Source organism: Sphaerodactylus townsendi, linkage group LG13, assembly GCF_021028975.2.
Source record: "Sphaerodactylus townsendi isolate TG3544 linkage group LG13, MPM_Stown_v2.3, whole genome shotgun sequence".
NCBI lineage: Eukaryota > Metazoa > Chordata > Lepidosauria > Squamata > Sphaerodactylidae > Sphaerodactylus > Sphaerodactylus townsendi.
The window spans coordinates 53,218,383-53,235,745 of NC_059437.1; the positions used below are offsets into that span (position 1 = coordinate 53,218,383).

General features: G+C 50.8%; 2 protein-coding genes across 6 annotated transcripts in view; one reads left to right on the plus strand and one right to left on the minus strand.

The window, feature by feature from the left end:
- Positions 1-464: 464 nt before the first annotated feature.
- KMT5A (lysine methyltransferase 5A) lies at positions 465-13,862 on the minus strand. 2 transcript variants are annotated; one of them, XM_048514698.1, is made up of 8 exons: positions 13,734-13,862; positions 11,700-11,818; positions 8,711-8,867; positions 7,895-8,108; positions 7,136-7,223; positions 6,581-6,640; positions 4,563-4,753; positions 465-3,717 (listed from the first exon to the last, which is right to left on the minus strand). In XM_048514698.1, exons 1-8 carry the CDS (start codon positions 13,741-13,743, stop codon positions 3,507-3,509), a joined length of 1,050 nt encoding a protein of 349 aa, XP_048370655.1. In that variant the 5' UTR covers positions 13,744-13,862; the 3' UTR covers positions 465-3,506. The 2 variants fall into 2 exon arrangements, with proteins under 2 accessions (XP_048370655.1, XP_048370656.1); XM_048514699.1 differs by having other exon boundaries at positions 11,700-11,814; positions 13,734-13,831.
- Positions 13,863-15,130: 1,268 nt separating this feature from the next.
- Positions 15,131-17,363, plus strand: part of SBNO1 (strawberry notch homolog 1) — a 36,956-nt gene continuing 34,723 nt past the window's right edge. Inside the window, exon 1 of one of the 4 annotated variants that reach the window (XM_048514338.1) lies at positions 15,131-15,568. The gene's annotated coding sequence lies outside the window, so the exon portion shown is untranslated. The remainder of the gene's footprint in view (positions 15,569-17,363) is intronic. The other 3 variants (XM_048514340.1, XM_048514339.1, XM_048514341.1) reach the window with 3 other exon arrangements.

The window sequence follows — 17,363 nt, forward strand, 5'->3', positions numbered from 1 at the left end:
GACATGAATCCCAGTTTGTCACGGGGAAAAGAAGTAGGAGCAGCAGTGGCGTAGGAGGTTAAGAGCTCGTGTATCTAATCTGGAGGAACTGGGTTTGATTCCCAGCTCTGCCGCCTGAGCTGTGGAGGCTGATCTGGGGAATTCAGATTAGCCTGTGCACTCCCACACATGCCAGCTGGGTGACCTTGGGCTAGTCACAGCTTCCTGGAGCTCTCTCAGCCCCACCTACCTCACAGGGTGTTTGTTGTGAGGCGGGAAGGGCAAGGAGATTGTAAGCCCCTTTGAGTCTCCTGCAGGAGAGAAAGGGGGGATATAAATCCAAACTCTTCTTCTTCTTCTCTGCCACCATTCTGAAGAGGGGCTGTAAAACTGACATCAAACCTCCAACTCCGTCCAGGGGCTCACAATGCGAAAGGTAAGTTGAGCAAGACAAAGAGAAAAGCTATGAAGGTTATAATAGCCGGTTCCCTGTTAATAAATAGCTCACTTTTATTTCATTTATTTGTACACAGAAATATTTTCAAGTGTTTTTTTTTTGCTTTTAAAAAATACAATATGAAGCCAGACCCCATATTTCCCCCCACCACTATCCCCAATTGTTGTTCAAAGCATACAACGGGGAAGTCAAGAGTGAGATTTTCTGAAGCAAATACCCACTAACTCCCTTAGTGTAGCCAAAAGCCCCCCCCCCCCCGACCCCCGGTGTGTCACATAAAACAGGAAGAGATCTCACGTTGGAAAACACAAAGCCATCAAAAGACAAGGCCCGAAACTGCCACATCCCCTCCCTGGCTCCCATGTGGTAGGGAATGATGGCAGGGGAAATGGCCCAAACACAGCAAATTCTTATTTGCCAGGAAGAATATGGACAGAGCGCTTTCCGCAATCACCACAGGGTTGTTTTTTACCACCGGCAGGCCCCAGAACTGTGCTGGAAGCAAGGCCTCCTCCCTTTCAAAAGGTGCTAGATTCCTTCCTAACTTGGCCAAGGTACAAAACTCCTCCAAGGCCGAAGAGAGGCACCCTCCCAGCCCTCCTCTTCTGTGAAGTGCTGAATCAACCTCAGGAGCATGGACCAGTCAGACACAAACACCCGGCGGAAAAAAGGCAGGCTCCTAATTCCGAGGACCTGATTCCAGCAGTGATTTCATAATTGTACCAGAACTGATTAAGATTCGAAGGCGGATTGCGGAAAACTTGTTCCTTGCACAGCTTCCACTGATTCCAGCCACCGACCCGCAGGAAAACATCAGTGTTTTCCAAGGTTTTTTCCGTCCCTCGTTGAGAATGAAAAAGAAGCAGAATTCTTCAGTTCTGTTACCATCGTTCAGCTTCACGTGTCCAAGTGGATCAAATGCCATCCGTTAAAAAGATAAAAACATCCAGCCATCTCTGGAGTGAAGTTCACTTCTCTTTTAAAAAAAACCACACAGCCGTGGGCATCTTCTCCCAGCAAAATAGGCAAGGCTTGGGTGCCGGGCAGCATCAGCAAGGAAGCCTTTGTTGAAAAGAGGCCAGGCTCTTCCCGCCATCTGGCCATGATCAAAACCAAACAGTGGCCTTACCATGATGGGGCCACAGTCGACGCAATACCCGTTATCTGCACACACACACACAGACACCGAGACCCGCAAACCCGCCTGCTAGTTTCTCGGTGCAAGAATTCCAGAGTGCAAGAATTCCAGAGTGGATAGGATTCTCGGTGCAAGAATTCCAGAGTAGTTTCTCGGTGCAAGAATTCCAGAGTGGATAGGATTCACGGGTCTCAGCAAGGAAGCCTGTACAGCAGAGGTGGCCAACCTATGGCGCTCCAGATGCTCATGGACCACAATTCCCACCAGCTCCTGCCAGCACGGCCAATTGGCTGGTAGGAATTGTAGTCCATGAACATCTGGAGAACCATAAGTTGGCCACCCCTGCTGTACACAGTACGGTGGCACACGTGACTGGCAGCAACTGGAACAAGCCATTCAGGGCCCGCCAATCATCCACTCCCTCAGCAAGTTTTCCCTTTATCTTACAACTTGATCACACCCCGGACCCCTCCCATGCCAGGCTTACCAGAGAACAGACAACCAGCAAGTCAAGGGGATGTCCAAATCAGGCTTCACGAGTTAGGTGCCGTTTGGTCCCACCTGGCTGAACTGCCTTTCTTGAAACATGATCAGCAAAGGGAGAGCGGAGATTAGGAAGCAGCATCTGTGGCCACAGTGAGAGGAGGAACACCCATTCATGCGCAAGGAACTTCTTTGCAGTCATCCGCACTGGGGTTCGGGCCCCCTTCCTCTATCTACTTGCCTACCCAGGAATCACAAGTGCATCCTAGCTAGCATTAATCCCCCCCCTTGGAGGATCTACCATCCCCTACAACTGGGATGCAAGACAGTGAGAATGGATGCATACGTACAAACAATGACAATCCCAGATGAAACCTCACAAGTGCCTGAAAAGTCAGAGAAGCCCTCGGGAACGACGAGAGTCCTCTGAACGCGACAGTCGCTGGCAGGACCAAAAGTCTGGAGCCAGGCTTGATATAGGCTTAGGGCCATGTTGGCAAACCTTTGGCACTCCAGATGTTATGGACTACAATTCCCATGAGCCCCTGCCACCATGACCAATTGCCCATGCTGGCAGGGGCTGATGGGAATTGTAGTCCATAACATCTGGAGTGCCAAAGGTTCGCCACCACTGGCTTAGGGAAAGGACCAGTGTCAGGGAAGCAACCCTCTCCTTCACTGCCATTTTTGCTGGCCTTCTCCCCTCTCCTGGGTGCTGGAGCTCACATGCAAACGTTACCCTTGCTCCCCATTTGGGCTTCAATGGCACCATGTTAGCCCAGGACCCACTGGCCAGATGGCGTTGCCACGAGTCAGAAACACAGCAAAATCAATACAGCCCGCCCCAGCATCTGGAAAGCTGTGGGGGGAAACTGCCACCAGCAAGAAGCAGGGAAAGCATTTTTGTTTCTGTGTCCCCCTACCCAGAGGGGAACCCCTGCCTATGCAGAGGCTGGAAGGACAACAGTGGAATTCCATGGCGAGGATGTGCGGGCCAGCTCATCACTGCATGCCCAGACATTAAGAAAAAAAATACCCATTTTCTGAGGATCAGCAGGGATTATCAGCATTTGCCATATTGTGGGAATTCACTTTAGATTATTCTTTTCCCTCCGCCAAGCCGAAGCATGGCTCAACCCGGTCAGCTGCACCCCACTACAGAATTCTGTATTAATCCCAACGGCTGCAATCAGGAAACACTGATCAGTTCACCTATCTGTATGTGAAAGGATGGGAGGCTGAAATGCCTGACCAGTCCAGTATATAAACAAGTCGGGAGGTCTGTTTCAGGCCTGCCCCGGAGTGGAGCGGTGGGTGAAGAAACCTTGCAACAGTCATTTTTAAATAATTACAGAGTAGACCCTGGAAACATCTCCGCAAAGAGTGCTGTAAACAAAGCCGATTGAATCCCCTTGGGGGAAAAAATGGCTCTTTCCAGAACAAAATGAGCTAGTGTTTTAGCCACGGGTGAGCCTCTAGAGAGGCTCTGCTCCGGTCTCCATAGTCATACAAGAGTTCTTCGCCAGCCTTGATGTCACGCAAAGCGACCAGGATGAGGTGTGGGACGCCGTCAATGTCATGGAGTTTCGTCTGACAGTTCCCGCATTTGCTGTGATTGATCAGCCTTCCCAGGCGATTGGTCTCTTTCGTAGCATCAACACTGCAGGAAAGGAGGAGGGGAAAAAATAACACGAGAGATTTTGGGGTGCTGTGTGGTTTCCGGGCTGTATGGCCGTGGTCTAGCAGCATTCTCTCCTGATGTTTCACCTGCATCTGTGGCTGGCGTCTTCAGAGGATCCTCTGAAGACGCCAGCCACAGATGCAGGCGAAACATCAGGAGAGAATGCTGCTAAACCATGGCCATAGAGCCTGGAAACCACACAGCACCCCAGTGATTCCAGCTGTGAAAGCCTTTGACAATACAAGAGATTTGATTTCTTCACGGCAAAGAAAAGAAACTGGAGTTTGTGGAGCTGGATTTCTGCCTCAACAGAACACGCCAGGACAGTTTCTCCATTAATGCTGGCAGATTTGGAGAACTACAAGTGCCAACAAGAAATGTTCTTCACTATTACACAGGGCTTCAGAGTGTGTTTATAGATCTTCACATACGTTGTCTCAGTATGTTAACAGGTGCTCGCCTAGGGTGAGTAAAAAGCACCTTCAAGCAAGCAGCTACTGAAGTTACGGAGAACCAGATGGCAATTTTTGTTTACAGTTGCACCGAGCATTACAACAGGATGCACAAGGCCAGAAACATTTGAGGATTGAGTAGGACTTTTTCTTAAGAGAAGGCCAATTCAAAGCAAGAATTATTTCAAGAACAGATATGAATTGTTGGCTTCCAACGTTCTGAAAGGAAACTACTGCTGGTTCCTTCATTCCATTCATGTAAAAAAAATAAATTCTACGTCTCTGTTACCAGACACTGGGGGAAACTGCTTTTACTCCATCATCCACTAACTAATGCTGCAGGAATGGAGAAAGGAGGGGGGGGGATCTTACCAGTACGTTTTGCTTAGGTATTGAAAGTAGTACATATAGCAGCCAGTGGAAGGGTCTTGGGCGTACACTGCTTCTCGCTTCTTGGCATCAGTGATCTCTATGAGGTCCCCATGATATTCGACCACAAACTCTCCCCGGTTAAAATGCCTGGTTGCAATGACCCCTCGCCCTTTGCCATCAATGAAGTCAATCTGCAGACGTGGGAAGAAGAGACGCAAGTTGCGGGCCAGCTCCAAGGCAGAAAACAACTTGCAACACGGAGGTTCTTTATCTTTGTCTCTCTGAACAGCCGATCCCCACTCACAGATGGCTTTTGGAAAGGCATTACTCGTCTAATAACAAATCTCCCAAGCCTGCAGACTCCATTGCCCCTCCCTGTTCCCTTTGCAGACCATACCTGAAGACTTTCACAACACAACCACAATCTACCATAACATCTTAAACCTTAACGAACTGTAGTCTTTTCTTGACTACAAATCAGGACTGTATCCTAATCAGAGGCGTACCAGGGGTAAATGGTGCCTGGAGACAAATTGTCTCCAGGACGTCCCCCAGGCTCTGCCCCTGCCCCTGCCCCGCCCACCTCGGCTCCACCCACATTGCCCTCGACCCAGCTGGCAGGGGGGAGGGAGGGAGGAGTCCTGGGCGGGGTTGAGGGGGCTTGGAGGCAGCAGGAAGTCCTGCTGTTTTGTCATTTTTGCATGCCTCAGACGGGGTCGAGGCGCGCAAAAACGACGAGACAGCAGGACTTCCTGTTCACGTGGGGGGCCGATTTTGCGCCCCCCACGGGACCAGAAGAGTGGCGCCCGGGGACAAGGGGTACCCCTTGTCCCTAGGCAGATAGGCCACTGATCCTAATTTAGAGTGCTGGTTTGTAGGCGAAAAACTAAAAAAAACCTGCAATTTAAGTTTGAACTTCCCAACAAATTCCTGTTCTTTTCCAGACATGAAGTCTTCAATCTCAACTGGCCACACAAAAAAAGGGACAGAGTCTCCTGGGTTCGTTCTCATCCCAAATGAGTTCACGAGAATGCAGTTCATGTGAAACCTGGGTGGCTCCTGTTTGAGAAATAAGAGGCCAAAGATGTGTGGAACAAGCCGTATGGCCCTTTGGATTGTGGCCACCGTCTGTGAGAAATGTTGACAAAATCCTTAAAATAGCATCTCTCCTTTTCTTCCAGGAGACTGGAATACCGACAGCTGTAGTCCTACAGAGTGGTGTTTTGATTTACTCCTTTGAAAAAGAAATGCTGCACTCTCAGGCCCTTTCCGCATGGGGGCGTATGATGGACGCCGATTTAATTCCCATCTCTGGGACTGGCTCGCATGGAACCGGCCTCGGAGCCATGGCGCAGAGCTGCGCCGGTGCCAAGCATCCAAGATGAAGGTCCTGCGGCCCTCCGGTACGTCGCCGAGGCCAGGGGACACGCCCCCCTGCCCTGTGCGACCGCTTGGGAGTCGCAGGGCAGAGGGGGCGTGTCCCCAGGCCTCGGCGATGCGCCAGAGGGCCGCAGGACAGGTAGGACGCCCGGACATGCGGGGAGGGAAGGCGCCGCGGAGCCGCCGTTTTCCAAAAACCTCGCTGGGCAAAGCAGCTGCGCCCCCTGTGCGAACGGCTCCCTGGGGACGGCGTTTTTGCCTTCCCCAGGCTGCCGTATTCCGCCCGTGCGGAAGGGGCCTCACACACAAATTTGTCTTTCTTCTCAGCTCACTCTGTGTGCGCGCGTTTCCTGCACGCGCACTTTTCCAGTCCAGACCAGCCTTTCGCTCTACCTTGCAACTTTTCCAGTCCAGCCTTCACCCTACCATGCAACTTTTCTACGCACAAATTTTGCATACAAATAATCATTTTTTTGTAGAGAATCTTACTGCATCTCGGTGATAACCACACATTGGCCTGTGGAGAGGTAACGTGTATACTTTCTCCCCAAATAAATAGATCTGTAGTTCCTCAGCACTGAGATATGTACAGAGGATCCAAACAAAGCCATCCACATTTCAGCCAACGCGCTAATTACCTTCATGCCTTCTTCTTTCCCACTTTCTATTAACTCATCGATTTGCTTCTTCTCCTCTAACTGGAAAGAAACAAAACAAAAACATGCTAGAGAGAGCACTACGGAAATGCTTTTCATTCTTTACCCCAGCATTCAATGTAAAATTGCCCCCCCCCCCACCAAGCAGCTTATGCCTATTAGTAACAAACGTATTAAATTACAGGTCTTTACTGTCTGATTGAATTGCCATTCGTAATTTGCAATTGCCCTCGAGTCTCAGAGAGAAAGGTGGGCTAGAAATTAAGTTAATAAAAATGATTTCTGTTGGCAAGTTTTCCACAAATGAACATTTGAAAAAATAGTCCAACTACCTGTGGTTTGAAGTGCCCGGTTTTGCCACCTTGTTTCCCTGAATGTGTGAACCAAGCCTTGGATCTGGAATCCTGTCCTGACTTTCTGTTTAGTGATGGAGTTCCCAATTCCTTGGTGGACTATTTACCCTGAAAGGATTGGCAAGACGGGGGAAGAGAACAGGTAGCTGGGAAGTTTATTCAAGGTAGCTACAGGGAATGGTACCTGCAATTCTTTTTTGCTCTTCCGAGAACTCCTTCTAACAGGGTAATAATCTGTCACCTTCCGATTCGGTTGGGTCTTCCCTTGAGCTCTGAGAAAACACAGAGAAAGCCATGTGAACACTGCTGGGTTTTCAGCAACTTTGTATTTCCAAGAGAGACACTCTACTGTAAATGCTACCGTGTTTCCCCGAAAATAAGACAGTGTCTTATATTAATTTTTGCTCTCAAAGATGCGCTATGTCTTATTTTCAGGGGATGTCTTATTTTTCTGTGTTCTGTTCGTCGGGCATGCTTCCAAACAAAAACTTTGCTACGTCTTACTTTTGGGGGATGCCTTATATTTCGCACTTCAGCAAAACCTCTACTACGTCTTATTTTCAGGGGATGTCTTATATTCGGGGAAACAGGGTAGGAAGGTCTCACTACATTCACACTCTGCTTGATGATAAGAGAGTTCAGCAAGGGACCGTAGCCTTGAAATCTTTGTTGAAGCGGCTACTGAAACAATGTCAATTGGACCATCGTCGTAATTCTTACTAGAAAATCAAAATTGCAGGTAACGCGTACTGGAGGTCAACACATTCAATAAATCAAAAGATTTTTAAAAAATGAATATATAATTGAAACCAGAAGCTTTCTAGTGGACAAACACGGGCAGAAAAGAATATGGGAGTTTGATTTTATACATGCCATCTGCTGCAATAATACTTTCTGAGCAAAAAAATGGAAACCTTCAACTATACCTGCAACTGGCACTTACTTTCTCTTAGGAGCAGGCTTCGTTTTTGTTCCCTTTTTCTGCACTGCTTTTGCATTCGCTGCAACAGCAGACTCGGCGGGCAGGGGCTTTTGAGTTTCTGTGGCCTCTTGTTTTTGATTCGAGACGGATGCTGGAGATTCACCCCCACTTTCTTTGTCATTCTGGCCTTCAGATTTCACGGCGTCATCTATTGCGTTGCCGATATTGATTCTACCTGCAGGTAACGGCACGTGGGTGGGTGGGTGGGTTAATGCTTGTTGGCATGAAAGGCCTCACATTTAATTTGTTTCCTTGCTCCTCGGCTTGCAAACTGTTCTCATCCAGTATCACCAGGAGGCCAGAAATATTGGGATACTGTGCCTCTCCCACAAGGCAGTCATGAGAACACCTGTTCACTTGTTAAGAATGCTCATGCTACAATTTTCATTTCACCTTCACATTTGTTGGAAGGATTTCTAAACAGAAAATTGCATGACCACACTATACCTCTGTCTCTGTGGACTGTTAGGGGGAAAAACCATACAAATAAATGGGTCTGATTCTCTGTATTTTTAAATATACTGCAGAGACAAGGCAAGTAGTGGTCAAGGATAAAGTCTTTCGAGCAGATATCCCAGGTGATTTTGGGCCAGTACTTTGACCATCCTTATGTACCAGGTGAAAAAAAAATATTTATGTACCAGGTGAAGACAAATTTACTTACAAAGCTTGTCATAAAGAGGAAAAATCAGGTTTTGGCAACAAATTATATTTTTCCTGATCTTTGATTCAAATGTGGTGGGTCTGGGTTGGTTTCTAACAGCAACGGATTCTTACCTTCTCCTTTTCTGCAGCTTTCGTTCACAGTTTTGCCAGGGCATTTGGCCTCATGATGTGCGGTGGAGTTTTCTTCTTGGAGCGGCGGTCGAATAGTGGGAGTTTTGTTCACACTCATGTAGGTGTAGATTTTGGACTGACAAGAAAATATGTTCTCCTAAAGTGAGAGAGATGCGAGAGAATCTACATTATCAAGCCCCTGGTCTCAGTGTTTCTAATGCATGTAAGAACTCTGGTAGAGAATCCCACCATGTATTTGAATCATTTCAGGGGGGGTTTCTTGTTCAAAGCACTTGACAACAAAACAAGAACATTTACAACTGTCCTCTCTCCCCCACCCTTCCTAATATCAGCCCCTCGCTCCGGTTCAAGCTATGTTTTATTCTGCCCTGGATATTGCTTGGCTACACATTCTCCTAAAGAACTTACTGTATCCCACCAAAGGCCCATGCAATCGAGAATCTGCTTTCTTACGAGGGAACAAACAAACATCCCTGGAATGCTTGTAAGCCAGCCAGGGAGGTCAAATTCTCCACCTGAAAAAGCAGGTATCTGGAAAAGGTGAGCTGTCCTTTTTTCATGCTGGGTTTCTATGGTTCCCAACCTCCAGGCAATACCTGAAGATGTGCTATTACAGTGATGGCGAACCTACGGCACGGGTGCCAGAGGTGGCACTCAGAGCCCTCTCTGTGGGCACGTGCACACAGAGTTCGTCATATGGGGGGCGGAAAATCACCCCCCCACACACACATCTAGGCTGGCCTGGGCCACTGAGCATGACGGGCCTGGCTGCTGCCGAGGGGGGTGGGGTGGGCAGAGGAGGCAAAGATGCTAGAGAGGCACAGAGCGGTGTGCACGGGACTTGCTGGAGGCTAGAGCAGACTGGTCCCTGCTCAAGCGTGTGGGGCGGAGGAAGAGGGAGCCAACCGGGTTTTTCTAAACTAAAACCTCAGCATTCAGGTTAAATTGCCTGGTTGGCACTTTGCGATAAATAAGTGGGGTTTGGGTTGCAATTTGGGCACTCGGTCTCAAAAAGGTTTGCCTTCACTGTGCTATTATAACCGATCTCCAGATGACAAGATCAGTCCCCCTGGAAAAACTGACTGTTTGGAAAGTGGATTTTATGAGTGTGTACTCCTCTGGAGTCCTCTGCCAGGCCTGCTTTCCCCAGGCTCCACCCAAAAAATCTCCAGGTATTTCTCAACATGTAGATGTCAACCCTGTGGCTTTCTATTGACTAAACACAAGGATGGGATACACCCTTGGCACTCAGCGCTGCCTAGTTACAACTACGATGCATTATATTTTTACTATTCTATCATCTTTTGTCTTATGTTTTAAAACTTGGGAGATCATGTTTCCAATTTTATAGGCTCCCCACTAAAGCTAATATTCATAACTAGTTTTTTTTTTAAGGGGGAAAATAAACATGCACAGATATGCAATATTCAGAATATACTGATGCCATTTCTACTTCACTTTTCTACCCAGTGGGGACCCAAAGAAGCCAACATTGTCCTCTTCTCCCCCATTTTACATTCACATCAATCCTGTGAGGGAGGTCAGGCTGAGAATGTGTCATGTGCTGTAGGTCACTAAGCAACCTTCTATGGGAGAGAAAGGACTTCAACGTGGGTCTCCCAGAAACACTTGAGCACAGCAAGAACGATTCCCGACAGTCAAACATGGAACAATTTTGTCAGGGAGGTATACTTAGCTCTCCCACTGTCAATCAAGATGGCCATCTGTCAGGAGTACTTTGATTATGTGTTCCTGCATTGCAAGGGGTTGGACTTGATGGCCCTTGGGGTCTCTTCCAACTCTATGATTCTAAGAAGCAGGTGAAGTCCAGTCTCTGGAGGAAAGAGCTAAACCTAATTACTGTGACAGCAGACAGACATACAAGGGGAAAGGATCATGGCTGGATAGCAGAAAGCATGGCTATTTCATTTTAATTCACTCTGCAGCGGATCCAGCCTCAAACAGACAGCAAGGTTCCAATCCACACTGAACCACATCCTTGCTGAGGGGCCTTATCCTTCCAGTCACAGCTCACTTTTTGTAAAATGGGAATAATTGCAGTGACAGAGCCACTATGGGGAAGAAAACACAGTGGAGATGAAAAATAATAAAAGGGCGTGGAGGAGAGTGCACTGACTATTTTGACTCCCCCTCCAAGCAACTGAAGTCAACCCCCACTGAATGGGGTATTATGGGATGCCACTTCCACCTGATTCTGACTCAGTGGCCTCCCAGAGGGCGGGCAAAGCAGAGCACCTAGGCAACGGAGGTGCAGAAGCAAGCTGTGCCAATAACAGGCGCGATGCGACCCTTGCAAAGCAGAGCCTTTATTAAAATCAATTCCGCACTTTTTAAAGAGATGAAAGCCGCTGAAGCATTTCAGGCGCTTGCAAAGAAGCCCGGAGAAGGGTCAAGCCTTCCCCTTTCCCCCAGTCCCATCTGCGGCGTTTCTCTTTTCCAAAAAAGAAGTGGGTGTGTCTGGACGGAGCACTTTGGCTTTGGAGAAACTGGCGAGAGAGTTTGTTTATCTATTGATTTCATTAAATGTATAGACCGCCCTCCCCCGTAGTCGGGCTCAGGGCGGTGAACAACCACAAGGCAAAAACAATAAAAACAGCCATAAAATACAGTAATAGAAACAATAACAACAGCAGATGGATGACCCCCCCCCCCTCCCCGTACCCATGAGAGTTGGCCAAGGGATTGGGGGGGATGGAAAGGCGAGCGCCACCTTTGCAGGCATGGCAGGCGTGCAAAGGATGCGGGACTCCGGCCAAGCTGCTGCTGCTGCTGCTGCAGAGAGCAGGGCGGGCCTGCTCCGCTCCGAGGCCTGGAGGCGCTCCCTGCAAGCCAGCCAGCCAGCCAGCCAGCCAGCCGGGCTCCTTGCGCGGAGCGGAGCGCGCTGCGCCCAGGGCGCACGGCGGGGCGCGCGCTTTGGAGAGGTTGGGCAGGGCAGGAGGGCGCTTACCCCGTTCATCCTGGGCCGGCCGGCGGGCCGCTTCTCGGCGCCCCCCTCCGCCGGGCCGTCAGCGCTGCCGCCGCCGCCGCCGCTTTGCTTGGCCGCCTTGGACATCTTGGGCCTCCTGCCTGCGGGAGAGGCGAGCGGTCAGAGCCCAGCCGAGGAGGAGGAGGAGGAGGCGGCCTCCACCACCCCGGCCCCGGGGCATCCCCCCTTCCCCGCCGGCGGCGCCACCACCACCACCAGCACCGCAGGGCCGGCGCCACCGCCAGCCGCCCGGCTTGCAGGGCTCGGGGAGCCGCGGCGAGGCCGCCCCTTCCCGGACGCCAGGGAGGCGGAGCTGCTGCTGCCGGCGGTTCCCCGGAGAAGGCGGCCGCTGCCCCCTAGAGGAGCCGCCAGAAGGCCCCCGGAAGAACCGCGCGCCTAGGCTCGGCTCCTTCTCCCCCAGCCCGAGGCTCCATCCTCACAACAACCCCGCGGGGTAGGTCAGGCGGAGAGAGCGGCCCAAAGTCAGTCCAGGGGGATTCGAACCCAATACTGCTGGGGCCTGGCCCCATCACTGCCACCAAGGATCCTAAGATATTGGAAATGGTGGCCACTTTTCTTATTAATACTTTGAATTAATCCTTTGGGGGTTTTCCCCCTGTTTATATTACCCTTACGAATGTTGGATATTATTATTTTTTACCCAGTTACTTGGTTCCCTATTTGTCTCTATCTTGTTTGATTTCCTTTTTTGATGCCTAATGAAGGTTTATTTCTTTCACTGCCACCACCCTGGCTCTTAGAAGCCAAGACTCTCTCCTGATCAGAGAAGCCAAGGTGGCGGAAGGCCTCTGAGCAGGTGCAAAGTGCATTTGCTTTACCACTGAGTGACTGTAGAGAGTCTCCACCAACCCCCAACTGCTCAAATAAGGGTTTAGTGGGGAGAAAAGAACTTCCAGATCAGACCACCAAGAGATTCGTGGGTTGCTCTAAAATGCTCCCCCAAATACTCTAAATGCTCCCCCAATACCAAATTTACATTTTCCCCGGGGGACACTCCACTCCAGAACTCCCCAGTGGGTTTGTTTTTCTTTTTACAGAGGATCTGGAGCATCAAGTTGCTTGTGTTTGGTAATGTGAAATCTGTACATGCTCAAAGGCACTACTGCAACTCAGCTGTGATATTCTCTTATGCTTTTGTATCTGACCCACACAGGTATGTACCTTCCCATCAAGACCTCCCAAGTCACTCCTGTTTTCCCCCACCCCATAAAGTTTACACCTTTTGATACACCTTCTACGATCTGCAGAGATTCTTGGCTAAGGCTTCTAAGAGCCAGAGTGGTGGTAATGATGCAACCAGGCCCTAGTAACTCTAACCAGCCGTTTTTCCAGAACGGAGTCCATAAGGAAATGGCTGTTTGATGGCCAGCGTCTCTGCCAATAAATTGGTGAGTCTCATCGCTCCCAGACCCCCTTCCAAGTGGCTCTGGCATTCCACATATCTGGAGCGTTGTGGGGTTTCCAGGCTGCATGGCCATGTTCCAGTAACATTTTCCCACGACATTTCGCCTGCATCTGTGGCTTGCATGCAGTCATATTCCAGAGCAGATTCAAACCTGGGCCCTCGATTCTTAATCCAACACCCTAACCACACTGGCTGCACCCCTTTAAAAACATCCCCCCCCCCCCCAGGGATCTCTTTGCCACCATATTTAACTGAAACAACCAACCCTTAGAAGTGGTGGTGGTGGGGAAACACTCTACTCTAGCATTTGAGTTAAGCCTGGGTGAAAGCCCCCTTCTTGGGAAGTCTTGTCCCACAAAACCTGCTTCTGGGGAGCCTTTCCAACAGTGGGTTCCTACCCCACCCACCCACCCACCCTCCCTCCCTCCCTGGTTCCCTTTTCCACCGCACACTCTTGGTCAATCTCAAGATTTTTCAGTCCAGCCATTACAATGCAGAGGTCGCACCCTGAAAGCACTCTACCTGCCCCCCTCCTCATTTCTTCCAACCCTTTGATGCCCTCCCCCCAGCCAAGAAGACCACAAAACCACCTTTGGCCATGATTCCGCGGAGCAGACTTCAGCCACGTTAAAATCCGCCTACTTCGGAAGCAAAGAGACGTCCCTGTTTGACAATTCAGAGCCCCAAAAATCTGGTCCCGCCCCTGGAGACTAACCAACTGCTTCTAAAAAGATACAACTGAGCGCTCTCTGTTCCCTGATTGGCTTGCCCAGCTGCTACTCGTGGCCTCGCAGCCTCTGGTTGGTGCGTGTGTGAATCGCCCCGCCTCTTTGTCTTTCCCCTTGAAGCTTAGCGCACCCTGGCGGGAAGGAGTGTTTGAAATGAGCGTTATCTGGCTGTTCATTGGCCAGCGGGGAGGATGAGCGGACGGTGATTGGTGGAGAAGGATCCCGTCTGTCCCTTCTCGCTGTACGCTTGCACCACGTGTGTAAGAAAGACATTTAATGCAGTTAAGTCTGATTCCCGCAAGCAGGGAACTGAGATTAGGGGACGAAGCACCTCTGCGGGGTGTGTGTGTGTTGCATTTTACAATACTCCACGACTTTAAAAACTACCTGCAAACAAGAAATTAACAAATCGATATAAAAAAAAAGTTTATATCATACAAAAGCACACGTGGTCCTGGCAAACGAAAGCAATGCCAGCTAAGGAAAAGGTCATCCAGATCCGCCTGTCACTTTATTTGCATGGCAGAGAACGGTGTATGGAGTGATTTTGACAGCCGTTCAACAGGTACAGTTGTTTTGGCGTCGGGTCAAGCCATGGCCTCTTTTTTTGGCTGGAAGTTGTTGTCAGAGACCTAGCATTCTGCATAAAATGGTAGTTATGTATATCTGGATCCCACGTGACTGTGATCCTTATTGGCTCGATTGGCTTTGATCCCTGAGCTGGATTGCCCCAGGCTAGCCTGATCTCATCAGATCGCAGAAGCTAAGCAGGGTTAGTCAGATCAATGGCAAAATGCGGGTCTTCATTTACAGTACTACGCATGCGCGCTAGCACCGGTTCGCTGACCAGGACAACAGCTTCGTTTGGCGGCTGCAGGTGCTTCCCACGTGACAACCGATTCGCCCTCTCTAATATGGCTCCCTCCGTCAGGCACCTCTCTCCCATCATGCACCGGTCGGCAATTTGTCACGAGGTTGGACGTACAAGCGACCTCCTCGCGTTAAGACGTCAACACTGCCATTTTACATGGGTGGGTCACGTGACTCCCAACGGTCGTCTCCTCGACCTCCTCTCCTTGCCCCTCCCAACGGAAAATCGGGCCTATGCCTGCGTCTGAGAAGGCAGTTATGGGGCTACATCAGCCGCTAACGCTCGGCGGACGGGTTGCTCCTCCACATCTTGTTCTTGCTTCCGGCCTCCGTTTGGATTTCTCATAGGTAAGAAAGGCCACGAAAGGGGGAAAAAAGCGGTGAGCCACGTGATCAGCGAGACGAGGGACGATCCGCCGGAGAGTTTGGACACGTGACATCCCGCAGCCTATGGCGGGCGGCCTCGAAGAACGGAGGCCGAAGAGGAAGAACGCGCATGTGCGGGAGCTGGCGAGCGCCCTCGTGTCTTCAAGGTGCAGAAAGAAAAAAGGAGCGCGGCGCGCGTGTGTCGTCGAACGGTCACGTGGCGAACGTCGCAGGAGTGTGCGCGCGCCGCCCGGCAACAGGAGGGCGGGGGCGGCGGCAGGAGGCTCCGAGGTCACGTGGCGTTGGAGCGTCGCCCGCCGCCCGCTCCCCTCCCCCTCAAGAGGGGAGGGAGGGACGGAGAGCAAAGATGGCGGCGGCGAGTTAGAAAGCGGCGGACGGAGCGGCGGCAGAGGAGACCGAGTGAGGCGGGCGTCGTCGCGAGCGCCCGAGAGGAGGCCCCAGTGAGTCAGCCGCTGCCCCCTCGAAAGGAAACCGCCTCGCGAAGGACCGGCTGGGGCGGGGGGGGGGGGAGGGGAGAAGGAGAAGCAACCCCGCGCCCAGGCAGAGTCGCCTCAGACTCGGTTGGCGGGCGGAGAAGCGCCGGGGCGTTCGGGCGACTTCCTCCCAGAGGTCTCTTCCACCGCCCCCTCTTCCCCACCCCCTGGCAGGCATGGAAGCGCCGCGTTCGCCCCCCCCCCCCGACCGCCTCAGGTCGCCTCGTTTGGGGGCGGGGGGGGGTCAGTCGTCCCGTCCCCCTCCTCCTCCCCCCCCCCGAATTGACCCTGGAGCCTTCCCCGTGGGGGCCGTCTCGCCCTTTGGGCCACCCCGCAGGAGCAGAGGCGAAGGAGGGCTTTCGGTTTCTTTATCTCTCCCCCCTCCAGTCTTTCCCATCAGGCAACCCCCCCGCCCCCGTCCTGTGGGTCGTCATTGTGTGGGAAGGTGACGGGGATTGCTCTCCTGCCCCCAACTGTGGGGTTTCGTTTCTGCCCCCACAGACACCGGGGGGGGGGGGAGGGGAGGATAGGTTGCCTCAGTTCTCTTCCCCCCCCCTTCCCTATTTCCTACCAGCGCAAGGATTCCCCTCCTATATATTTCACCTCCTCCGTGCCACAAAATTATGCCCTACACAAGATCGAGAGGGGGGTGTTCTTTGTATACACAGACTTGTGTTCATCCGACCGGGTTATGCCTATTCAACGTCCCGTATCCTGCGCCACGAGGAGGGGTAGACAGTGACAGCGTGCCTAACTGACCTGCTTCTGCTTGATGATGTTGTGGTGTTAGCCTATATGGTGCCTTAAAAAAAACACCTTTATATCTTTCCCCGAACAGCCTGAATCTCAGTCTCAGTGGGGAGAGGTCTTTCCGTGCTTGGCTCTTGGCAACAATCCACTCCCTGGCCGAGCCAGGCTCTAAGTTTGTTTATGCAGGAGTATCTGTGGGTCTCCCGAGTCATCGTGACATGGGATTGCAGCCGTGGTGTGCAAGCGAAAGCGTGCTTCTGCCACCTAGCTCGGTTTGTGGTCTGGCGAGGCGTGTGCTGCGGCCAGGGTGCCTCAGCAACGGAGGAACAGAGGAAACTTCCCTGCAGTTTGCCACTGGCAGGAGCATGCTTGTGAATGGAGCTCCGTCAGTGAGCTGGCCATTATGTGTTCCTTCTGCACGTGAAATGGTGAAATGCTTTGCAAGCTTGAGCTAGCAGAGTTTTTTTGTCAAAGGATGCTGAGAGCTTTGTGGCTGTCTTGTTGAGTGGGTGAACACTGAAGATAACCTCAGACCCTAAAATGTAATGGGAGGAGGTTGAGAAACCTTCAGTTTGTTTCTCCTGGCTGATGAAGCAGAAATACCTTTTGTTCCCTAATGTTTCCAGTCGTTTTTTCCCCTTATCTCTTTGGCAACCAAATTTGCTTCTTACCCTGAGAAATATAAAGTATCTGATTAAAAAAACCCTGAAACCAGAAGCTCTGTATAATCTGTTAGTTCTTATGTGCTTTATTAGTCTCCTATATTCTGATTTAAGGGTATTTTTTTTTGTCAGGAGCAAGCAAAGATGCCTGAGACAATTATGTAGTTGTTCCTAGCTCAACCCGGAAGTTTTTTGTCTTGCACATGTGTTTGTATGGAAGGCAAAGATTTGATTATTCTTCTAGAAACTTACTACTCCTGTGAGTTAAAATGTTTTGAAGTTATCAGGATTGATTGGGATGGATGCATTTTTGAAAGACTCAAGGTATATTATATCCCTGTAAGCTTAAT